At 39.2% G+C, this 26336-nt stretch overlaps 1 protein-coding gene across 2 annotated transcripts in view; it reads right to left on the bottom strand.

Moving 5' to 3' along the window:
* Positions 1–405: 405 nt before the first annotated feature.
* The window catches only part of SH3RF2 (SH3 domain containing ring finger 2), a 106720-nt gene continuing 80789 nt past the window's right edge, over positions 406–26336 (bottom strand). For both annotated transcript variants that reach the window (XM_060765166.2, XM_060765167.2), the window contains exons 6-10: positions 13964–14058; positions 11698–11868; positions 4960–5195; positions 2845–3197; positions 406–1189 (exon numbers count right to left, since the gene is read on the bottom strand). In XM_060765166.2, coding sequence (XP_060621149.2) covers positions 899–1189; positions 2845–3197; positions 4960–5195; positions 11698–11868; positions 13964–14058 — 1146 coding nt within the window. In that variant the 3' untranslated portion in view covers positions 406–898. The remainder of the gene's footprint in view (positions 1190–2844; positions 3198–4959; positions 5196–11697; positions 11869–13963; positions 14059–26336) is intronic.

Below are 26336 nucleotides of genomic sequence, written 5' to 3'. Positions count from 1 at the left end.
TTAGGGGGGAAAAGTGTAAATATTTGTTTGGCCCCGATTCTGGTTTTCCTTTCCACTGCACCAAGGTCTTGTGTGGGCCATATGCAGCCCATGGATTGTATGTTGTGCAGGTCTGTTCTAAATTCTTAAAATATATTTGTAATTTAATGACATGCCACTCTTGAATCATAGAGCTACTAAAAATGCTTGATAGGTTGTCCATCCCATAGAAGCAGAATTCAAAATAAATTGCTAGGGAGACATGGTAAATTGACTGTATTTTCTAATCTCCTCTCATTGTTTTCGAAGCTGGGAGATGCTTCATATTTTTTAAAAAAATGCATTTCAGATCCTAACAAAAATCAACTCCAAAGCACTTAAATGTAAATAGAGACTGAACAGAATCTGATAACTCAACCAGAGAAGTGGGGAAGCAAAGATTTCATTTTATCTATTATAAAACTGAGCAGTACAGAGAAGACTAAAGAAGTTTTTTTGACAGTGTTTCTATTTCCATTCCACAGCATTGAAACTTAACATAGAGTAATGTGGCATTTGAATTACCTTCTGAATGCAAAATAATGTATTTTGTATTTGCTTATGCAATCAAATTAATTTCACACCACCACTGTAATTGTCTTTGCATATGGTGGTAAATGCATGTCCATGGTACGTACCTGCAGTTTGTGTCATAGGTCAAATCTGCACAAAATAAGACCTTTCCTAAAATATGGAATAAGCAATGTCCATGAACAGGCCAGAGTTGTAGAGAGTCCATTTAGAGTCCTAGAAATTCTGTGAATTTTAAACGGTGCCAGATTCTACCTGAGATATAGAGAATATGTAGTTATTGTTTGCTTACAAAGAAATAGTGACAGGTACTGTCCAAAGGGTTGTAGTTTATGCAGGATTAAACATTTCAGTTTTCTGAGAGACCATTATAATTTTTTTTTGTAGGAAAGGTCATGTGGCCTGCGAGACCAGAAAGGTCCAGTGAAGAGGTTTTGGGACGTGGCATCCTTCTTTGATGAACTGGGCTGGAGCTGATACGATGAGAATAGAGAGCTGATGTTTCAGGGCCTTTGTTTACATCTGCCGGCATTGCTTCTGTAGCTCCTCCTTGCTCTGGTTTGCCACTGAGTGATGACAGAGAGTTGTGTCTCTTGGATGGTGGTGGGCTGTAGTTCTGAAACCTCACTGTTTTCACTTGCTGAAATAGAACAGAAACCAGGAGTTACATTATTCCCAGAAGGCTGCCAGTAATGCTATACTTGTCATGTGCTGACAAAACATGCTTAATTTAGAACTTCTTTGGCAATACGCTACCTCTTTTCTGCTTTCATCCTATCAAACTTAATCTGTAAAGCTGTGGGGTGAGGGGGTACCACTTTATTAAAGCTTTGAAAGGGAATTTATTGGAACACTCTTTCTGGATGAATATATAAAATGTTACTGGCGTGAATTGATCACTCATTTCTGTGATGTGTATTATATAAGAAATTTAGTGTTTATGGTCAGAAATGTCTTCGGTCACCATTGCCATCCTCACAATTGCAAGAGATTCCCTGCGCATTTAAAGTTGCACATTTACTCTACTAAAGCAGAGTAACATACATTTTAGTTTAGAATTTTTAGAGGGTGATAAGAGAGAGTGTCCCTAACCACTTTTCCTAATGGCTCTACTCCATTTGAGACTTTGAAGTATCAGTAGTGGGCATGAGACTTTCTGTTGTCTTGAACAATGAATTAGAGATGTTAATATTCATAGATGGTCTCATCCTTGACCAAAGAAATAGGGGATGTTTTAGTATGTTAATGCCAGGGTCCAACACGCTCTTCCAAATATCTGCAGGTGTGCTTATGCTATGCTTATTTAATAAATGCTCTTGGAATCACCCCACATAGCCATTCTGAGCTTCACTACACACAGGCAAGATCAGAAAAGCAATAATTTATATTCCCATAACCAGATGCACAATGATTATAGCATTGCTGAAATTCCTGGAGGGTCCTGGTAGATCTCAGTGCTAATGCCATCATTTTGTGCCTCGATATGAGGTTGGAGCCAGGCATTTCTATGATCCTGCTCATTTGTTGTAAAGCACAACATGGCTGGAGGTGGGTTCAGGTATTTTAAAATAATTGGTAGTGGTGATGGGTGGCTGCAGAGAGAAGAAAGGAATACTGACTCCACGTGGATAAGGTATATCTGTGTGTATGTGTGTTGCTTATAAAATTCCAGTCTAACATAGTTTTTAAAATCATCATCAATAATTTTTTCATATTTTGGGACATTTGGAAAAAATTATTTGTATTTTGGACAAAAATGTTTTTTACAAACAAAATTGTCCTGGTATATGAAAAATGAAGAAAAGCTCTTGCAATCTCATGCAATATGTAAAAGAAACTTCTGAAATTCTTCATTTGTTTGCATAGGTGAATGTAAGAAGTCAAATCATCAGCTTATTGGAGCATTATACCTGTATAGAGCACCTTACTACATGAAAGGGCTATAAGGACATGCACACCATGTCTATCTTCAATGTCACTGATATTATCAAGGAATTGGAAACCCCATGTTAGAGCCCTTCCATCCAGACAGTCCCTATATCCCAGGATCTGATCCCAGGGTTTCTCCTCTAAACTGGATTATATGAGTCAGCACTGCCAGATAATCTGGGATAAACAGAAAACTTGGGATCAGATCCTAAGATATAGGGCCTGTCTGGAAAGGCCCTTGGAAGCTTCTCAAAGGCAAAATGGTTGGACTTGCAATCAGACAAATGAGATTAGAAGGTGTCTGTACACCTCCCAATCCAGCACTCATGAAGCTAGGTCTGCTTAATGAAGAGACTGTATTGCTACCTTCTCAGTGTTTCTGGAAGTGTCTGGTTTCACCAAAATGGAAGGCGGAGCAGATGGAGATGGCTTTGGAATCAGCTCATTTTTTGTTGGCAGTTCTTTGGTGTCTAATAACGAGCTGCACACCGAAGGAGCTCTGCTGCTTCCATTTCGAGGCATGGTCACTAATGAAGAATCATAGGAGTTGTTGTTGAGCCTGACTCCTGTGTCAATTGTGCTAACTCCTCGGGGAAGCATGGAGATCGGCTGATATATGGGAGACTGCTGAACCCGTGTTTGGGTGGCAGGAGTTCGTCTGATAGAGTTGACAAATGGAACAAGAGCTCCTGGTTGCAATGGCTTCTGTAAAGAACCATCTGTGGAGACAGAATTTAGGAAGAGATGAAGACCAAGCTGCAAATAAACCCACTAACTGCTGAAGATTCATATTAAATAATGGAAGAATGCTGAATTGTAATACTTAACTTATGGTTAGTGGCAGCACATCATATAAGTTTAGGATATGGAGGGTTGGCAGAAAGTGGGCTGACAGCTACAAAACAGTTAAACACAGAGCTGGGGAAACGTAATGTTGCTGGATATTTCAACTTTTAGAAGACACAGCCATTATGGCTAGTGCTTTATGTTGTCTCCCATGGTTGAAATGTATACTTTTTAGGGGGATGTACAATGTTTTGTTTTGCATAATCACCCCCCCCCCCCCCGGTTATTAAGGATACAAATTCTCTCATTATGCATTCACAGAAATGATATTCATTTCGTTATTCATTTGCAGACATTATGTTACACCCATTTGTAGGTGTTTTTAACGACTGCTTTTTATTTTTGTTTTTGTACACGGCTGCTCTTATTAGTGGCCAGTTCATTTGCTGACAGAGCCTCACAACATCATTGCTACTTCAACGGGGAGCATGAAGCCACTCCAAACCTGCCTGTGGCCTCTTCTCAGAGCAGAAATAACACTGGTCAATGATGATTCTGCTTGCTCTGCCTATATGTGTACATATATTTCCTCAAGGAGGATGCAATCTCTAATAAGCTATTTACCAATTTTGCACCTCACCTACTTTTCATTAAGTTATGCTGACCATTTTAATTATATTTTGGCCACCCAGGAACTCAATATTTCTGGCTCTAGGGTTGCTACGTAATGTGTAACATTACTTTGGGCACTGCGTAGGAGGGAATGGTGGTTAATAGAAAAATATACCCCTACATTGGGACAACTCTAGAATGATACAGCACATAATCCAATATGGGAAAAGAAGGTTCTAAGGATGGCTCTTGTGGCCACCTGCACTGCCATCAGCCCTGTAGAGACCCTAAACTCATCACACAAAAGTGACAACTGCATTCTATGAACAGGAGTCCTGAATGGGATTTTCATTTTTACCCACCTACGCATTTGCACATTTGTTTGGGAATGAGTGCAGATTGAACCAATTAAGTCCTTTCAGTCCAGTTTTAATTGATTCTGAACTGGATCTATAGCTCTGGTCATTTGTAAAATACCCCACACAATATAAATGTTATATTTTCTTTTTTTAGCTATTAATGCCATCTAAGTCCATTTGTGTGCTATCAACTCCTTCTAAGTTGCCATTCTATAGAAATATGTTCTGTTGGGAGATCTCTCCACAATGAGTCCTGCTCTGTTGAGACCGTGGTGAATGACAAATTACTATGCCACATAACATTTGCAATGTTCTTGCCAAAGTTCCTCTTTCTTATCCTTTTTGTTTTTGTTTAAAATCCCCATAATCTCAGATACATACTCAGAAGTATGAGGAGCAAATCAAAGAAGCTGAAAAGTCAACTGAGACACTGAATTTTAACTTGTATTTCTCCACTCATAAAAGTATACCTCCTGGTAAGAGTCTGAACAATTGATCCCATCACACATTTCTGGGTTGTCTCAGGCTGCAGTGAGTACATCCGTGCCTTGGGCAGGGCAGCCTTTCAAGCTAACCCTGAACATACAGTCAGGATCACAACTCTTTAGGAGGCTTAGCCTGGCATTTATGTCTATTGCTTCAACCTTGAGTTTCAGTGCACTAATTAAAGTCTTCTCGCAGTCTCTTTGCCACTTGGGAACATCCCTCTCTCACCAGGACTTACTCTTCCGAATGCTGCCACGTCCTCTTCTCTGCAAGGCTGTTTGCCCTGAGGCATTTGGCTCTGAGAGATCCCTCACAGGCGAGGCCAAAGGTGTGGGCATGAAGGCAAATTTCAAAGGCCTGCTTTGCCTGGAGCCATTCTCTGAGATACTTCCCTGGGATGAAAGGGAGGCAGTGGATAACGTCCACGTCGCACAGAGGGAAGGCATTCTTGAATCAGGGAAGTTCGAAGACTTCCTGGTTGTTTAGGAGAGAGGCAAATAAAAGGGAGGGAAACAAGAGAAAGTCCAAATTCAGATTGTTAAGAGAACAAATAAAGCTGCACAATTCAGACTCAGGAATTTTGTTATCTATCAAGAAAAAAGTGCAGAATGTGGAATGCAATCATTTTCTAACTTCTGAGATTTCAAAATCCTTTATTTCAGTAGTGCTAGTCTTTTTCTGTAATCAAACTCCAGAATTATTTTCACCACTGCTGTGCCAGACACCCACAGTAAAAAATAATAATGAAAAAGTTATTTTCTCACGAAACAGAATACTTGAATTTTATTTTAATGATAGGGTTATACAACATTGCCAACTTATTATTATTTTATAAAATAAGTGGTTATTTGTATTACAAATTAGTATGTGAGAGTTCTAGAATGCATCTCACAATTACTTATTGCTTTGTTTCAAATCAAAAGCACAAACATTGTTGCAGGTTGAACAAAAGTAGTGTACTTATTAAAATATTCAGTGAATGTAGATAGCTGTGCTATTTTCAAGGAATCAAAGAAATTTTAAAAAGTGATTTACAGCTACTGCTTTTAGTCTGTTGTTGTAAACTCTCCAATTGATCCAATTTCGCAGTGACAATCCCAATTAATCCTGTGTAACTCAATTTTTTTCAGTTGCCTTTAAAATGCCTCACTTTCTCCTCCTTCACCTTTTTTTTTTGTCCCCAGCTTGCTTCACTTGCTGAAAATCAAAATCAATGTGCAAAAGTAATTTGTGCACAGCTTAGCTGTGAGTGGGGAGAGAGGAGGGGTTATGATTTTGCCCTTTTTTATAAGTTCAGGCGTAATAAAAGTGCTGCAACCTTTCTTATTTCATTAATAACTTTTGCTACCTTGGTCTCATTCTGATGTTGCAAAGCCACATTTGTCCTGTTTTTCATATGTGAAATATTGATGGGTATGTTGTTGCTGAATAGCTCCCCAAATGTACTAGATCCCATGTGATCTTGGAATCTAAGCAGAGTCAGCCCTGGTTAGGAGTTGAATGGGAGACTGCAAATGATCAGGTACTGCAGGCTGTATTTCAGAGGGAGGAACTGCAAAACCATCACTGAGCATGGCTTACCTAAGAAAGCCCTATGAAATGTATCAGGTTGCCATAGGTCGGTAAGTGATTTGGTCATTGTTGATGTCCAACCACTCCAAATGAGTGGTCTTACACCTGATAATCCTCTAAGCAGGTGCAATGTTCCTTATTTGTAACATATTTATATCTGAGATTATCTCACAAGTATGGAATATGGGGTGATAATTTTAGGTTGAGGAGACAGGTGCAGCTTGTTTTCTCCACTACCATTGTTTCTAATGTTGGCAGGTATTTACCTGAGAACAAGAAATATTAGATTAAACGAACTGGGGGGGGGGGAGTAGATGAGAAGTAATTATATAGAGAGGCATTTTTATGTTCAAATGATTCAGAAGCAAAGTAAATAACTTGGAAGTAAAAAGTCAGGAAAAGGGGGAATGCAGTGAAGATAATAAGTATGTGCAAACACCTCTAAAGCTAATTGCATGCTTTCTAGTTTACAGAGAGGAGAGCTGTAGGATATTCTTTATCAGAATATAATACAGCAGAAAACTAGGAAAAACTAGTCACCAACTGCAACATCTGTAGAGAAAGGTTAGGATGGGAGAAAAGGTAACCAGACTTCTTAAAGCATTAAAAATCAAGTTTTCTAATCTGTATTTATTCTGCTGTTGTTGCTGTGCTGTCATAACCATCCTTTTAAACTATGCACAATTCCTTGTTTCTATTAGCTGTCATCCTAGTAGCAAGCAGGGTTCAAGAGCTGACTGGCAGATGGCTGCACTGCTAAGATAGCAAATACACTAAATGGTGCATCAAGTCCTGATTTTAACAAAACTCCTTTTAAGTTCAGACTAAAACCCTGGGGCTCTGACTTACTAAACTGCAAATGATAACCACTTACATCGTACATGTTGCTCTTCAATGCCTATTTCATGAAATAAACAAATTGTTCCTTGTAAAGGCAGAAGGCATAAACAGAGTTCCCAGCAGGGATCTGGCTTGGCTTGGGAAGGAAAGACATTGAAACAGTCTTGGGCAGGCCTCTTCAACCTGTGGTCCTCCAGGTGTTTGTGACTCCAGCTCTCAGAAGCCCTAGCCAGCTTGTTCGACAATTGGGAATTCTGGGAGTTGAAGTGCAAAATACCTGGAGGGCTGCATGCTGATGAGGCCTGGCTGAGGGTATCTCAAGCCCTCCTCCTGCCTGTGGCAGGAAGCAAAATACTATTGACATCCACCAGCATACAGCAGTATAGTTAGCTAAGACTTGGCACCCCAAAGTTGAAGGTGGTAGACTCCCATTTCCACAGGAAGAGGATGGCAGCAGTGTTGATACCTGCACCCTTTGCACTGTAGGAGAAAGAGTAAGGCAAGAGGATGACGGCTGCTGTAACACCTCTGCCTCCTCACCCCCACCCCTCCTTGGCGTGACACCTTGGTGTGACAAGTTGTCACACCAAGGCCAGCCGATACTGTCTTTTTGAATGTCTTGCTAAAAACTAGGTTGTTGTGAGAGGGCTGATCAGAAAAATCACCTGTCCCAATATAGAACTTTGATTTCAGGCAAAAGCGCCAACTGGCCTCTACAATGAAAACTCCTACAGTGCCACCTCCTTTTGGCAAGGATGCTGCAACCACCTACTTCTCTTCTTGCACAACCTTGGTGCTTCTACTATCATGCATGCCAGTCTAGCAGGAAGAGTGTGTTTGGGATGTGTGCATGTGTGGTCCTTATCAGTATTGAAGAGTTGCCAATAAGGCAGAAGAGCAGTGTAATTAAACCTCATGAAAGAGGCATAACTTGAGACTACTTAAATAGTTTGGCATATGCAATTGCAGTTTTCCTGACTGCAGCAGGTGAGGCTATGAAAAGAGCCATGTAGACTTGTCACTTGCTATGGCAACGAGGGACAGTAAGCTACAAGGAGAAATATAGTCGCAAAGCAGGAAATGTACTCCTACCCTGGCAGTGGGAAAAGCTCCTTCTCAATTAGGAGATGGAACAAGACCAAGCAGCCAGAGCTAGATTAAAATTAAGCAAAAATAAGATATCTCTAGGACACCAAGGGATGGGGGGCACCACAGAGAATTTCCATTGCTGGGTTTACCATGGACTATATGGTACAAAATGGTGCAAGTAAATCAGGTACAACAAAAAGGTGCTATTACAATAAAGACTTTGCAATTAAAAAAGGTAGGATAAAACTTTACAAATATAAAGTGGAAGTATAAAAATTAACATTATTTTCCATTTCACTCTAAGTTTTGTTTCATTTCAAAAAGTAAAGTTGAATTTCTCGGGTTACTGTTGTTTATATTTTGAATTAGATGCACATGTGGGTGCCATTTTTAAGAGCTTAGGACCTCTAAAGGTCTTAATCTGGATCTGCAAGCATCTGACTTGGATGGCTAACTAGATATGTTAATTGCTCAAAGGCTATCACACATGGCTCAAGGCTCTGCAGGTAGTTAGGCTCACATAGGAGCCAGCACCTGAGAAGCACAGCCAGTTGTCTGGGTACCAGGAAGAGGAATTGGTCCCCTCCTTATTTTAGCTAGCCCCTATGTAGTTTATGTAGTTGTATGCAATATCAATGTGACAGTAGTTCAGTTCAGAGGCACTTGCTTCTTAAATGGTGCCATAAACATAGGCTTTTTAAAGAGTGGATTTGGGCTAAAGGTCTTTTTTTCTCCAAGGAAGGAACACCCGAAGGATCAAATTAGACTTTCCACACAGCTGAATAAAATCCCACATTATCTGCTTTGAACTGGAATATGTGGCAGTGTGGACTTAGATAACCCAGATATTCAAAGCAGATATTGTGGGATTTTCTGCCTTGATATTCTGGATTATATGGCTGTGTGGAAGGACCCTTAGTCTTACATTATTTTTCTTCGCTTTTACAACACTGCTGCTCTTAGCTTTCACTGTTAACCTGTCCCAGTAGTGCAAACATCTACTCGCCCCCAAGCACTGTGCTGCTCAAAAGCCAAAACCAAAAGGCTTCCATTTCTCTGGAATTGCCTGAGCAGCAAAGGATGCTTTTGGACTCAAGGAGATTGCTGGATGGGTCTCTGAGGAGGTGGAGGATCCTGAAGGAAAAACAGGAATGAGATTTCATACTTTTTGCTTATTTCTACATCCATTTCCCCAGCAGTGCTCCCCTCTTCCCTGAAGTGTGCTTGCTGTCACATCTGATTATTACTTTCCTCATCTGCTTTCTCTGATGAGGCTGACAAGGCCATGTAGCTCTTTCACCTCAATCCGTTAAACTGCTGAGAAGGCCATCCATCTTCCACATGAACAGGGTGGTTAAATAACCTTCCTTAAGTGCTCCTAATTTCCTTGGAACCTGAGCTGCAGAGAAATAACAGCGTCTGTACCGACTCCTCCAAGAGAGGAGGGGAAACAGCAACTTCTGCTCATTTTTTGTTATCTTTTGGTGACTGTTTTGAAAAAAATGATTTATGATTTAATAATGGGGCAGAGATTTATCAAAATCACCAAGGCATCAATTTATTATGAGGTGATCTACAAAGAAAGCCACAAGTACCTGGCTTCAAAAATTGGTGTTCATAACTGAGCTACTTTAGGAAGTTACTTCTGTCTCTGGCCTCTGCTTTTGATTGTTTGTTGATTCTGTTTATTGTTGAGATGGAGCTGCAGCAAAGAAATGAGATAGAGAAACGAAGAGTAATGACTGACTCTCCTTAATGCAAGGGATTCTAGTATATATATATCAGAAGGAATAACTCTGGGATGAAAGTAGCTGCAAAGCCTCAAATGTAAATGGCATGATTTAGCATGGAAAAATATATGCAGGGGAAGAAATGAGTAAATGTGTATCTCCGGTAAAAGCAATAACATGGATAGTTGGGTTTCTGCTAGAGTGTTTCATTTCAGGGATGTTGCACTCAGCTTTTTCTGCAATTTATGCTATCAAGAATTACAGTCATTTCAGAAATGTCCAACATTGTGTTTATGGCAAAACTTGGAAGTGATAAATTAAGAGAAATATATTTACCCATATATATATATATATATATATATATATATATATATATATATATATATACACACACACACACACACACACACACACACATATATATATATATATATATATATATATATATATATATATGTATGTATGTATTTCCATAAATGTTTTGTATAAATATCTAGGAATGATTATGAGGGCATAATGAAGTTGCATTGAAAAGTTAATATAATTAGTAGAAACAATGGCAAATTTTGGAAGGGGAAGTGCAAGGAATAATAATTTCATGGTACTTAAAAAAGGGATATTCAGCATTTTAAGCAGAATTTTACACCTGCTTCTACCTGTCCTAGGATTTTCTTAAAAGAACAACAAATAATACAGTAAGCAAAAGAATGACTTTCATTGCCCGAATTTAAAACAACCCTACAACATGCTACTTTGGAGAAGGGCTTTGTATTAAATTACACAATTTTTGAAAGTATTTTTTTCTTGTGACAGGGAAAACTATCTCAAGAAGACAAATTATGTATTTCCTCAAAATAAATCAAAGTATGACATATATGAAGAGACACATCCATACTGGCTGTCTATTTGACTATTTGGGATGAGATCCACTTGCCAAGTGGTATACTACTCCCTACTGCTGCCACTGTCCGTTCTGTTTGGCAAAGTAGAGGGATATAATTTTGTGCTGATTATGGGTTTCCCAACATGTGGATCCCCAGGTGTTTTTGGCTACAACTCCCAGAAATCCCAGCCAGTTTACCAGCTGTTAGGATTTCTGGGAGTTGAAGGCCAAAACATCTGGGGACTCACAGGTTGAGAACCACTGGTATATAGGAAAGCAAGTTTAATTGATGTGAAGACTTATCTCCAAAGGCCTTTAACTGTTTCTCAAGGCATTGTACGCAAGCCAAGCTGGTCCTTATCCATCCTGCATCTAAGCTATAATGAGTGCTATATATTACAACAACCCATAATTGACTTTTCAGTAGTTTAACCTGTTGAAAATGAGAAGAATCTTTAACTATTACAGTACTTATTGGAAATGTTGATTCTCTTGAGAAACAAAGCTATATGGGCAATATTTCTTCTGCCCCTTTAAATGCCTGAAGTGTGGTATCTAGAAAGAGGCATCCTCTGTCATAATTTCTGATTTAATTTAATTTTTATTTTAGCTAAATGAACTTTGCTTAGAATTTTTTGTGCCCTTGGGAAACCTACAACTCAAAAGGGGAATGAACATAGTTGGAGGTGAAGCCATGAAATGTAATGCTTTCCCTTACTCCAGAGGAAAAATATATTGGCAGGAACTAAAGAGTTTAGATCCAACTCAAATCTACTTTGGGTTGTGGGAACTTTTGTGTCACCTGCAGATATATGCCATCTCACTTTCTCTCTCTTTTTTTAAAAAAGAAAGTAAATCAAACCTGAAAAGCGGAGCAACGTAATTGCTTGGGAAGATTCCACTTTTTCCTGTCACCAAGGACATCCCTTTCAGCCAGCCTTCCTGGTGTTTCCCCAAAACACGAATGCCGTCTCCCTTTTCCAATTCTAGCTCCTCCGGACTGTGAGCTGTGTAGGAGCGCAGAGCCACATACCTGATGAATCATAAAGAATGAAACGGCGACGTGAGACTCTCTGAAGAGGCAGATCCATTTATGAAACCTAATGAGGCTATGACACAACGATCATTATAAACACACTCAGAAGTGTTGTTGTGATTTGTGCTAAACCAATAGTCTCTGAGGACTCTTCTAACAACACATTTGTCACACAGTGTGGGAATACTCCAGTGTCAGGGGATTGAATCAGATTAATAAACAGACAACTCATCAAGAAGGTTGAACAAATGGGCGATGACGATATAAAGGGCACTCCCAGTTGAGCTGCTTTAATGCGCACAACAGTTAAAAAGAAACTTCAAAGTCAGAAATGCCTTAAAGCTCTGGGATGGGAGAGAGGAAAATCCTACCTAAACCAAGAATAGTTATAACAACAAAAAGGGATTATGCTAGTTTTATATAGTTGCTTGATACTTTAGTATTCCTCTCAAAAACCTGTAAGAGATCTAGTTCTAGTAATTTTGATAACTAAGTTTTTCCTTACCTTCAAACTACTCCCTTACAAATGTAAGCAATGTTACACAGATCTTACAGTTTGAAAATTATCGGATTTATAATTATGTCCAGTAAGCTGGTCACTGAATACAAATAGATCTGTTTCTTCCTGTCACACAATCCATTCCCATTGTCTGAAGCCAGTTTATACTGCAGATTAACTAGATGAAGCATTTCTATGACAGGGACTATTTCAGAACACAAATATGTGAAACTCAAAAAGACATATTTAGATAAACACCAGGAGTTTCATCACCTTTTTTTCAATATACATCTGGGAATTTTTGGCCCCATTTTTATTCCAGTCTAGAGAAAAATAGCAGCATGGGCTATGGTTGCTAGGAAACAGCTTCTCCAACCCCAGCAAAATGCCCTCCCCATCCAATTAATAAGTATTTCACTTATGTGCTTATGTGTGCAAAGGGAACTTGTTGCACATTAGAAACTAACTGAAAAAGGTGGTAAAATAAATGTTCATGGACTTAATACCCTGCACTCACCATGTAGTCACTTCTGGCTATCTTCATGGTGGACAAAGACTACCAGTTAATCTGGTTTAGCCCTACTTTAAGGGAAGTTGAGTGATGCTCTGGAGTTTGGGTGAAACTTTGGCACACCCTCACAATGGAGGCACAATGTGGGCAGCAGGACTGGGTCTGATGTGGAGTGGTCTATTGTCAACACAGCCTTTTGCTGCCACTGCCTTTTCTCTGACTTCATCAGCACAAGGAAAAGGGGATAGATTAGGTCTGTGTCATCAATGTCAGGTGGCTGCAGAGCTCTGTGTGAGCTCTTGGCCATTGTGAGAGGGACCATCCCTAGCCTCCTTCATGGTCACAAGGGCACCTCTGTTGATGTCAACCAGGGGCATCCATGATGGCTAGAGCTCGCCTGCAGTTCTGTGGTAACAGATAGTGGTGACAGTGGCAGGGATGGTAAGGTGATGGCCAAAGCAGTCTTGGCTCTGCCAGACCAGCTGGATTCCACCCAGCCACCCCCATTGGGTAGAGGATGGAGTATGAGGCCCCTCCAGGGCCAGTACAGAGCACTACTGCTCCAGATTGGCTGCTGATGAGCCCCAGGTCTTCTCAATCAGATGCATGGAGTGATATGCCTAGGAACATTCCTTTAAGTGTCTATAGCCATACTGTAGGTATGGAGATGAGGTGATAAGGTCATTTTTAAAGATTAACCAAAGCCAGGAGTAAAGATGTTGCCTAAAGTTAGGGCAAGTTGGGAACCATATGCATGATGAAGTGAATTATTGACATGTTAATCAAATCAGTGATGGCTGGGAAACAGAAGGGGGATGTGATAAACTGTCCAAGTGGACCCCATGAGGCTGGTGGTATTAACAAAAGTTATAATATGCATAGTGTGCCAGGAAACAATTTATTCAACTCACTGTCAATGAACCAGAGGTCCACAAACTCCACCCCATCAATAGTGGATTGAACAGCAACAATGGTTTCTAGGCATATTACACACATTATAACATTAGTTAACACTCTAATTATTTTGCATACTTATATTCCAAACTAACAAGGCTGTGGCTTTGAATTCTACGCTTACGTACATATTCATCGAAAGATGCTTCTGCAAATTGGGAAGTGTGAAAATGGTTGTAGAGTGGCCCATGGGTTCAGGTGGAGAGTAATAGGCAGTGCTGACCTGGAAGTGAGAAGAAAAGAATTCACATGGGATGTCATTATATTGTACCTTCAAAGGAAATATGTCTGAATGATAACCCATATAAGCAGGTGACATCAAGGCAAAGCAGAATATCCTGTTAAATGAATATCACATTTACCTCATTAGTTGAACTGATTCACTCTGCTGTATGTGTGGCCATTGGCCAAATATGGAAATAGACTTTACGTTTTTAGTCATCCGGATAAGACTGGTTTGCTTGTCAGTGATAAGTGCTGGACTGGTTTATTTGTCAGTGATAAGGATGAAGGATGATTATTGGTTCTCTCTGAAGGACCTGAAATGTTGATCATTAAAGTTTTATACTTCAACCACACTGGTTAGATTATGTACATCCACCGGTTATGTTGGAATTATTATGTACAAGATCCCTGGTATTTTTTATGACTTGCAAGTCTAAGGAAGTAGTGCAACAAAAACAAACTGCTTCTTAATGCCATTAAAACTAAGCCTTTCTGTTTTCTTGTTATTTGTTAGACTTATATGTGCTGAAAGTACTTTTCAAGGTTCATTTCAACATATCTATGTAGGGTGCAGTGGCAAGCTCTGTTCCTTTGATCTGTATTCAGTAGATCAAAAGGGTGTGATATTTGCTACCAAACCAAGTATTGGTACAATATATTGCCCTTGTGAAAGGGTAAAAGGGCTAAGGAGGGCAAAACCACTGGTTATCATGGCCAGGACTGATGAGGAATTGCAACGTAACACCTGGAGAGCCACAGGTTTCCCATCTTCAATGTAGAATACTCTTTAATCCCATTATTTGTGCTATCAAAACCCTTTTTATTCATGACTAGATATTGTGAGTTTTAAAAGCTATTTAAAGTGTATTTATTATATTTAATCTGTTTTTACCTTAATCCACACTGTATTATTTAATTGTTTTTTATTGTATTGCATTTTTAAAAAATATGATCAAAGTGTGGGGTTGTAGCTGCCTCGAGACCCCATGGGGAGAAAGGCATGGTGTAAAGAAAGTAAAATAAATAAATAAACAACTAAATGTTCCCCATAGGTAGGCAGTAAGATTGTAGAATTTTACTAGGGCAAGAAAATGAGTGCTGTCATTCTCTCGCTTTTAAATTTCAGCTGGCCATCTAGATCTCAGGGTTTTTTTAATGGCTAGCTTTTACTGTGGGTTTTGCTGATTTTTTTTTACAGAGAGAGAACTGAAGTGAACTTCTCTAGTCATGACTATGATAGATATTAAATGTGGCTGTTTCTGAATTTTTCAAGGTGCATATCTCTGGGATGGCCTTTAAAAAGGTTGACAAAGCCTTTTCTATACCTCTGAGGTAAAGCAGGGGATAGAAGCCAAGTTTTTTAAAGAGTGATTGAGTCTTGAATTTTTGGAAGGATACATTTTTGAATGTCATTTTCTTTATCTGTACTTCCTTGTTAAAAGAAAATCCTTTTGCATTTGGACATGCCTTTGGGTTGTCTAGTCACATCCTTAACCATACCCCCTTGGCCATGTCTTTATGTTCTTTCACCAGTCTGACACATACACTCATGTCTCTGCTTTTATAGGTGACTTGTAGGAGGGCATATGTACTGATTGTTCTCATTACCTTCTCTTTATCATGGCAAATAATAGCTTTGATTAAAAAAAACCCTGAGAAAATCCCACTGACTGCTATGCATAGTCCTAGTTGGATTGTTGTCTCAACTATCACTTCCAAAAATATAATGTGAGCTACTGGGATGCATTCATAAATGCCCATTATGGTGCATAATTTGACCTGAATGTGCACTTGGATAATATGTCAGGTTCTTCCTTGATGTCACGGGGTTCTTTGCTGTTGTGATTCTTCCTCAAATCCATTCCCCAGTATATTTAGCCCTTGCTGAAAGGACTATTTTTATATTTACATAGCTAATTGTTTTTACTTATTTAAATACAATCAGTATACAATTCTGAAAACAGCTTCTACAAATGATTATTCAGCATATGTTAATATAAAGCTTTAGGTTTGGATGAACACCAAGGCTCAGAACCCATTTTTGTCACCCTCAGCACTTGACAGGATGCATTGGCATGGTTGCTTGCAATGAAGGGGCATTTTGAGTAACCCGTCGGTTTTGTATGTTAATTTTCTTTTGCTCTTTTGGTGTGATCAAATTACAGTGCCCTCAAAATATTATTTTGGATTGAAAAAGTATGTTTTCAGCTGGAAAATGTGTCGTTTTCACTGGAAATGGTGTGTTTTCAGCTGGAAAATAATTTTTAAATGTTTTGGGAGTTTGAGCGGGACTGAGGACAAGGATTCCTCAGGATAACTTCCACCTGCTAGGCTGTATTGGACATGAGGACAATTCGAATCCTACACCTTTCTAATAGGCTGGATCTGGACTATCTGCCATGGTCTGCTTATTTCTCCTGGCTCAACTGCTCCTAATAGGTGTTTTCCTATTATAGGGCTATAATTATATACAGTATCATCAGTATACAAGGCTCTTGGTATAATAACACACAAACAAAATAAACAGGCCCCTTTCCTCAGGACTCTACATTTTGAAGTGTTGCTAATGCATACTTTTTGCCGTATCTCATAGGAAAGAGAAGCCTTTATAATGTCTAGTTTGGTTGTTTCAGACTTAGAAATAGGGAAGGTTTTCAAATACTTAGGTGGGTAAGGAAAATGTATTCTAATTCAGATACTCTTTTTGTCAACAGTTCAAGCCCGGGTTGGGGATGAGTACCCACCGTTAGCCCCAGTTCACTTGCCCACCTAGCAGGGTCCAAAGCACAAATGCAAGTAGATAAAAATAGTTACCACTTTAGTGGGGAGGTTTAAAGATGCCTTTAAGACAACAATCAGAAGGAAGCTCCTCGACATAGATATGGAGCGACAGCAGCTCCCCCCTCCCCCGCTCATAGCTGGAGTTGAGCACAGCCTCCAAAGATGCCAGAAATAAGATGGGAAGAACTGCCTTTGTCTCTTCTGTGTTATCTGTTCTTGTTAATTGTGTAATTGGCATTGAATGTTTGCCATATATGTGTTTTGTAAAGCTGCTCTAAGTCCCCTTTGGGTGAAAAGAGCGGGGTATAAATATTGTAAGTAAGTAAGTAAATAAATAAATAAATTCCTTATCTCCAGTGGTATTTATCCAACTGCTGTGACCAATGGTTTCAATGCTCCCTGTACAAAATATCAACAGACAAATGCTGGATTCTCAAAATCACAATGATGCTGATAAGGAGTTCCCAGACATAATTTATGATTTCTTTTAAAAACAGTAAATTGTAAACCTTTGTCATATGAAGAACAGTGGGAGCTAGAAATGTAACACTTAAAAATAGGTGGGAATTGTGAAGTGTTCCATATGTTGTTGAACTGCAGCTCCCAGGAGTCAGCATTGCCAATGGAGATGCAATCCAACAACACCTGGATAGATGATTACTACCCCTAGTTTGAAAGACAGGAAGACATTCCCCAAATTCCTAGAGGCATTTTCAAGAAAAGCTCCTTTAGCTCAGGGCTAAGAATCATGCAGAACATCAGATGTTACTTGGCTGCCGTTCCTAGGAGCCCTATCTAGCACAGTCAAGGTCAAGGAATGTTGTGAATTGCAGTCAAATAATATCTGGAGAGCCAAACAATTCCAAACTCTGCTTTAAATTGTTTAAGATTCTTTTTTTTTGTCGTGTCAGGAGCAACCACTCCTGTTGTGAGAGAATTGGCCACCTGCAAGGACGTTGCCCAGGGTACGCCTGGATTATTTTTGATGTTTTACCATCCTTGTGGGAGGCTTCTCTCATGTCCCCGCATGAGGAGTTGGAGCTAATAGAGGGAGCTCATCCGCCTCTCCCCGGATTCGAACCTGTGACCTGTTGGTCTTCAGTCCTGCCAGCACAGTGCTTTAACCCACTGTGCCACCGGGGGCTCCTTTAAGATTCTGATGTTACTTGTCATCTGCCCATAGATATATTTATACCGAAGAGGATTTAAATATGTTATCAATCAATAACACTATGTAACAAACTTTGAAAAAAAAATGTTCCTGGTTTGAAAATGTTATTTCCTGTTTAATTGTGGGGTTCTTACTTTGAAAGAAGTTGTTATACTCCAGAAACTTTTTTTTTGTTTTTGTAGCTGCCATGTTTAACCTTTCAATGTGTCATTTTAAAACATTTGTGCAGATCGCAAAAATAAAGTTTAATAAACTTTTTCATGTTTTCATGATAAAACCAATTAGGAAATGGCATTTAAACCCAGAAACCAAAAATGTGTTGCATAGTGTAATCAATAATACAGCTCACCACATTTGCAGATTTCACTTTTGCAAATTTGATTATTTTGCAAATGTGAAATCTGCAAATGTGGTGAGCTGTTTTCTTTAAGTATCTCTGAGTCCTCCAGCAAAACCTTATGGTCAACGATAGAGCCAAACTGGAGGACCTGAGATTCCCAGAGAGAACACTTCTCCAGGCATTTATATGTATGTCTTCCAGAATGGTTTTATTGGAGGTAGACCCCAGAGTCATTCTGGAGGACCTAGAGATTCCTAGACAAGTGTTATCTGAGGAAAAAAAAGTTTTTTATTAACAGTTTTTCCATTTCCACAGGGGTCTTGTGTTCCTAACCCTAGTGAATATGGAGGGAACACTGTATTACTCTGATTTAGCTGGCATGCTATATATTCTCATCCAACACACCAATTTTCCACTGATAATAGCTTTCCATCTTGCTTATAGTAAACTACCCTTTTATGTTGAATTCAGAGAAGGCATTCAGAGGGCCACTGATAGTTTGCTGCAAAACAGACTATGGAAAATGACTGTTGTGTCCACCCTCTACCCATGTTATTAAAGGACTTCCAATTCCCCATTCCACTTGTTTAGGAAGTGCTGACCCTCTTGCTATGAGACATATTGTGGGACTCAGCAAGGTAGCTCCCAAGAGGCAGCAGCCCACCTCTTCCTATACTGCAAATCACTTTGAAAGTAACAGGAGTTAAGGCAACAACATTCTCATGCAATCCTTATATCAAATTATCCAGCTTCTAATGCTTATAACATTCCGTTATATGGCTGCTAAAAAGAAGAGGCAATTTTCACTGCATAGTTGTTTTTTTAATAGAGAAGAATGATCTTTAGGAAAACCAATCCATTGCGAAACAGAGAGAGAGGAGGAGTTCAGACACTGAAAACATATAAATGTCAATCCTGTGTTATGGTGACAGGATCCTGCTTGAGTGCTAGTTAATAATGAACTTATTTACAGAGGCAAACAAAGTTGTATTACAATGTCAGGATTACAGTATTCCATGTTATCATTGTCACAGATTCTCCTCGCCCATCTTTGCAAATTTTGCTACACAACAACTGTGCCGCTTCCTGTGTTTACTTACTGATAGTGGTCAGGAAATGAAATTCACCTGCTCACTCACCTCAGTGCTGTTTGCCATCAAGAAGGATTAAAAATGGAAATGTTTTGTGTTCTCCAGCACAGGAGAATATAATAATAATAATAATAATAATAACAATAACAACAACAACAACAACAACAACAACTTTATTTATACCCCGCCACCATCTCCTCAAGGGGACTTGGGGTGGCTTACATGAGGCCAAGCCCAACAGTACATCAGAACAAATATACAACATAAAATACAGATAGTAGAATATAATAAAAATAAAATAAAATACAAAAACAATATAGATGAAGACACCAAAGGGAAGATACAGTGTTGTCTATAAGCTGATATTAGTTCTGTAGAATTGAGGCTTAAATGACCCAACATCCAGTCTGCCTCTCTATTTACTGTTTGGGCTATCCTCCCACCTTGATATTCATTGCAATTTTCAACCTGCTGTTTGGGGGCTAAGAACTAACTACCAATGTTTTCTCCCCTTTGACCTACCCTCTCCTGAGTTGTTACAAGGAAAAAGGGAAATTTAACACTGGGGTGGTGCTATTTAATAAGACAAAGGAGAGTCAGAGAGGATGAGGAAACAATGAGCATCACTGGCAAGCACCAAAAGGCAAACCTCTAGAGCTCATCAGCTGAAGGAAATTTTGCGTCCTAGGATCCTTTCATCCCATCTAATGGATGGAGCTCAATGCTGGACATCACAACATCATGTGACTTCCAGCTGAGGCCTTGCCCTCAACTGGGGTGAAAGCATCGCTGGATGCTTTCCCCACTACACGGTAGGCTTCTCATGCTGTGCTTGCTCCAGTGGAGTCAGCATGGAGCCTCACTGGGAGGGCAATGCTTTCCCCATGTGATGGGAAAGTGTTGCCGAAAGGGAGCTGCAAGCAGGGTAACAGATCGGCCCCGTTGCCCCTCTCCTTTCGCCTCAATGCCAAGTGAAACCTTTGCGATGAGGCCCTAAAGGCATCACCTGGCCTTGTGATGAGGCTCTAAAGGCAGTTTCTCTTAATGGGCCCCTTCTGCTTCTGAGCCTTGCAGCTGGCAGGTCACACCAGGTCATACTACTAAAGTCCTATGAACTGGGAGAACCGCAAATAGTAAGAGATTGCCAAACAGTGTGGTGTAGTGGTTTGAGGTTTGGATAAGACTCCGGAAAGGAGTGCATAATTAAGGCATCACAAGCAGAAACACCCTAGATAGTATAACCAGTTGAAGGAAATGGCAAACCTCTTCTCAACAAATCTAGCCAAGAAACAAATTGTGATAGGTTCACTTTAGGATTGCCATTAGACAAAAATGACTTGAAGGTACACTACCACCATCACCAAAATAACAAGCTAGTCTCAAATTGTAAGATTATAGTTTCTCCTTTATTGCATGGGGTAGGTGGGGTTGGAAAGACCTCTGCTTTCTTTGAACACCATAGTTTAGTTGTCCTCTGCAGATCTTTTAAATGATTAATAAAACTGTAGACTTATTTTATTAAAGTACACAAATTTGTATTCAAGTACTGAAAAGATGAAGGAGTTTTGTGGCCCTTTTAAGAATTTCTACATAAAAGTTCCATGGACTTCAATCCATTTCTTCAGATGCATGAAGTTCCAGTAGGCAGAGCTATTATACAAAGCCAGGGAGGGGAGTGTAAAAATGTAATAGATGTGCAAAACTTGTTGACATGGCAATCAGGTGAAAAGTATCGTCTCAATGCCAAACATGTTTGAACAGGTTTTGCACATAAGAATGGATAGGCACATAATCGCATATAAAGGTCACTGTCTTGTAAAACATAGCTAACCAGGTAATCACATATATGGTAGATAAAAGTCTTTGTTTTGTAGGCATGTGGCTTTGGTACTGGGTGTAAAAAAAGAGAGGGAAAAGCTATCCAGTTGCCATAAAACTTGTGGATATTTTTAAGGAGATTTGTTGAGACACAACAGCAATGAAAACCAGCACACTAATATGTGCAATGTGCTTAGAAGCTATTATCTCTTTTTAAATCTTTGATGAAGTACTCCTACTGGAGTACAGATAGATTTTGGAAAGACTCTCCAAAATCCGCACCTGCAGAGCCAAACTCTGACAAAGCCCATCATGCGGTGGTTGAATATTTAGGGCAGTGGAGATAGAAGGTTATCATTTCAATCCTTAGTATGTCTAGTTAAAAGGATTACAGGTAGCAAGCATATCTCAAAGGCCCTTATAGAGTCGCTGTCAAATGAAAAGATACTAAGCCACTTGGGTCTAGTAGTTCAACTCATTATAAAACATCTTGGTACATTCCTCTTCAGGATAAATACTTCCCCTCACTTCCACTTTAATTATATCTGGAAAGAAAGTTTGTGCTTTCTAAGAATGATCTGGGAACAGGCATGAAGGAAGACATTGGAGTTATGATTAACAACCTATTGCAAAAGAATAATAGATTTAAAAGCCAAGCCTTCTCACACTTCAGTATGGCCAAAGGACACATTCTGTGGTGTGATTATAAAAATAAACTCATGCTCATAGGATTCAGTTCTTCTCAATAGGCCACACTAACCTCAATAGGAAAAAAAGTAAGCAGTGATTCTCTTTTGGAGAATGCTACTCTAATCATGAGTCCTGAGAGACAACTCTTTGTTAAATGAATAATATTTGGTCTTGTAGTCTATATGGTATTTATCTGTGATTCTAGAAATGACCATACTTAAGATTTGTGAGGTTCCACTTTGTACTGTTTATATGTATATCACCCGCAAGAGTGAAATAAGTATTTTGAACATCATGGCTGACATTCTGTTAATGACATACGCATGCATAAATCTTGCTATTTGCCATGTTGCAACAGACGTTTTGTGCTGACAGTGGTGAAACTTGAGATGCAAATACAGGAATGTTGCACAATGCTGTGCCCTAAATATTGTACCCTGTGCATTTCACAACAGCCCCAGCCATTGGCAAGCATTGTGTAATGTTGCCAGTTTGCTTTCGGTTTTTATGCTGCTAGTGCAGCATATCTCCATGTGCGGATATTTAGCCTATGCTGAAGGGATGCTGAATTCCAGCCAATATGTCAACTTGTTCCCATGTTGCTACTACTACTAAACAACAACATTTTCCTGTTCTCAACAGAGGCAATGGGTTTGTATCTACCTTATGTGTCTTGAGAAATGAGGAATTGCAGGGAAATAAAGAAAGGATAGTCCTGTTCTACTCTTCATTTCTGCAGAAGCTGCTGATAAGAATAATCAACACAAGAGGTCAAGTAACTCATTTTCTTATCTATTTTTAGTCCAGTGCTAGCAAAGTCTGCTAAACTAGCCCGTACTTTTATTAGTACGATAACGGCTGTTGGCTGCCTGAAGAATGGTCACTGAACAATACAGTTAACTTATCAGAAGAGGAACAGGCAGGTTCAGGACTCTGAGATGAATTAAATAAAACATAAATTTCCTAGGAAGTGCCACTGAAAAACAAGTTGTATAAAACCATAAAATATACCACCTAGGTTGCCCTTTAGCAGATAACCTGAGCACCCGAGCGATTACTCAACCCACAAACAGCAGATATTTGTTTTGTGAACATACGTTTTAGGAAAGCCTAAGCTGTATAAATGATGAAGAAAAGTAACACCTACTCAAAACTGAGATAGTTACAATAAATTCTCTATAGAGACTGAAGTGAATCATCAGAGAAAATGTACAATTTGTTTGTTAGGAAGATGTGAGAACAGTGTCAGAAGATGAATCTACACTGTACAATTATGTAGTTTCACACCACTTTAACTGCCATGGCTCAATGCTATCGAACCCTATAATTTGTAGTTTGGTGAGGCACACTATACATTGGCAATCAAAGCGAAAGGCCCTGTAAAGCTACAACTCTCATTATTCCATAGCACTGAGCCATGGTAGGTAAAGTGGTATCAAACTGCATTCAGTCTGCAGTGGAGATGCATTCTTTGACACTGTCCTCTTACTGAGGCTGGGAAGTGTGTAGCTGGGGAGACATACTGGTAAAACATAAATTACTTTGCATAGTAACTATACTTAACACATAACAGTTGAACAGTTACACATTACTTTTGATGTAATCCCTTGCCAAGGAAAAGTGTGCTTTGAATAATCTCTGTATAACAAAACTGAGCCAACGTAAATAGCAAATTAATTTTCATGCACTTGATAAACATAGAGATCTTGGTATCTCGGCACATAGCATCTTGCTAGGAGGAAAGATGTGATATAAAGGTAATGAATAAAATACAATAAACATAATGGAAAGGTGGGATCTTTTACAGGATTATCAACTGCATGAGCAGAGCTTGTAGTTGTTCATGCATCAGGCTGTTATCAACTGAATAAGTGACCTACAACCTTACCCTCCTTCATCTGAAAGCGCAATCTGTACATGATGGAGAGAAAAGATTTGCAAAAAATTCCAATATTTTTACCACCTAATCTTTCAGACCAGATAAACTCAATAACAACTACCCAACAATTTGGATTTAAGTGATATGGCTTTAACTGACTTAACTGACAAGGATGCCAGAACTCCTCCAACAGGCTCAGAGCTAAATTATATGTTGCACACAACTAAAAGGAACAAAGTCCTGATGGAAAGCAAGTCTTGGAAGCAGGAAAGGCAAGAAAAATATGAACTTAATACTTTTTCTGGCATTTTTTACTCAACATCTCCCAGCTGCTTTTCATTTTAAAAATGTTTTTCAACCTCCCCTGCCTAAACAAAACAGAAACAAAGGTCAGGGCCATGTAATGCTTTTTATTGTATCTACTGAGTAGTTTGCCACTAGATACAGCTTCTGAGATTTTGCGGAATGTTTAAGCACATTTCAAGTTGTCAGATAATACTAAATGTGTTTAAAATGATACCAAATCAGTCTTGAGGAACAGATAGAGCTACATGGTACTGTTCAAATGTTTGGCAAGAAAGAGCATTGGAAGTATAGCCAAAGTGCTCCACAGTTAGTAGACCATCTGAAAGTACTATATGAGTAAGGAAGTGGTATGTAAGTGACACATCTCATCGGGTCTCTACAAAATGCACTTTGTAACAACCTGTTGTGACGGAGTGCACTGAATGCGAAACATGTGACAGTGAACATTAGCTATGTCAACAATCCTACACTTTTGTGAGCAATTATGTACCTTTCAAAGCGACAAAGCCAACTTCATACAAAATACAGGGTTAGCATCCCTTATCTAGAATTCCAAAATCTGTGTCCATATGCATGGGTGAAATCGTGACACTTTTGCTTGCTGATGGTTCAACATACCATCCTTGTTTCATGTAGAATTATTTAAAATATTATCTAAAATTACCTTCAGGCTATGTGTATAAGATGCCTATGAAATATTAATATATTGTGTGCTTAGGCTTGGATCCCATCTCCATGATATCTCATTGTGTACATACCATATTTCTTGAATTGTCATACACTGTTGATTGTAAGACAACCTAATTTCAGTACAACCACCACCAACAAAAATACATTAAGACACATCTGCTATTTTAAGACACAGTCCATTTTTAAAGATGTTTATCTAGGAAAAATGAGTCTTGGAATTGAAGAAATACGGTATAGTCTAATACAGATATTCCAAAATCTGAAATCCAAAACACTTCTGGACCCAGTCATTTCAGATGAGGGATACTTAGTGAATGAATATGGATGCCAAAGCATCTGTACCAACAGGAACTTACCTGTCATTACAATATATGCTGGTTTAGACCAAAAGTCTACCTAGTCCAGCATTTATTCATTAGACAACTCAGTGCCTTTGGGAAGATCACAAGAGGACCAAACATCAACTCTACTCATCACATTGCACTTCCAAAACAATTGAAAATGCAAAGACATTCTGCCTCTGATATTGCCCTATCGATTAATTCCATGGATATTTTAGTCATTCTTACACACAATATATTTATGGGTTACATCTGACATCAATGTTCGTAGCGCATGCACATACAAGTCAATCCCATTATGGAAACTGTAATGTTCCTGAAAAGGACTTGTAAGCATATCTGACAAAGGATGGTTGCTGTTCTTCTTTTGATGGTATTTTGGTAGATGTTTGGGGCACATTTTCAGGAAGAAAGACTGCAATGCTTGAAACAGGCATGTTTCAGAAGGGGCAGTATTGTTTCCTCTGTCATCCCTTTATTTCTCCCAACATCCTTTTCTTCGCCCTTAGGCCTTTCTTGCTCTCACAAAGTTAATAATTTCCCATTCATTTACAACCCACTGTGTCACACCATTGGTAATGCCATAGCAGTATGCTCTAACCTTACATTTTGATTACTATGACACCATCTCTAGCAGCAATGAAGGAAAATGCCAGAGTCACATTGTACTAGCAGAAGATGGGTTTTTCTGAAGATGTGAGGGGAATGAAGAGGGATTGCCAGCAATGAAAAATATGTAGGAATTTCTGATCAGCAAAAAAGAAGAGGGTGGTAAGGTGGAAGAAGCAATTATAGTGGAATTTAGCAAGGATGCCAGAATGAATATCTTGCACGCAGGTCTCTCTCCTTTCTCTCTCCTGCCATTCTTTCTTCTAATGCTAAGGCAGTTGGAGGCTGGCCCTTTGCCCTTCATCCACTGAAAAAGTGCCTTAATTAACATGCGGGTGCATTTATTGCTTGCTGGCATTTGAAACAAGTGCTTATTATTCAGTAACAAATTTTTACTACTTCCCTACCTGCTTTTTGAATAGAGTGGCAAAATATAAAACGGTGAATCCAATTTCATATTTCAACTGGGGCACAACCAGCCTGCCCTACACAATGTATCCATGAACACTCAAGAACAAGGTCTGAGCAAGACATCAAAAGCAAACGGCTTTGGAAGTGTT

This window comes from Anolis sagrei, chromosome 2 (genome assembly GCF_037176765.1).
Source record: "Anolis sagrei isolate rAnoSag1 chromosome 2, rAnoSag1.mat, whole genome shotgun sequence".
NCBI classification, from domain to species: Eukaryota; Metazoa; Chordata; class Lepidosauria; order Squamata; family Dactyloidae; genus Anolis; species Anolis sagrei.
The sequence above is the reverse complement of the archived record's forward strand: the minus strand, read 5'-3'. Positions and strand labels throughout refer to the sequence as shown.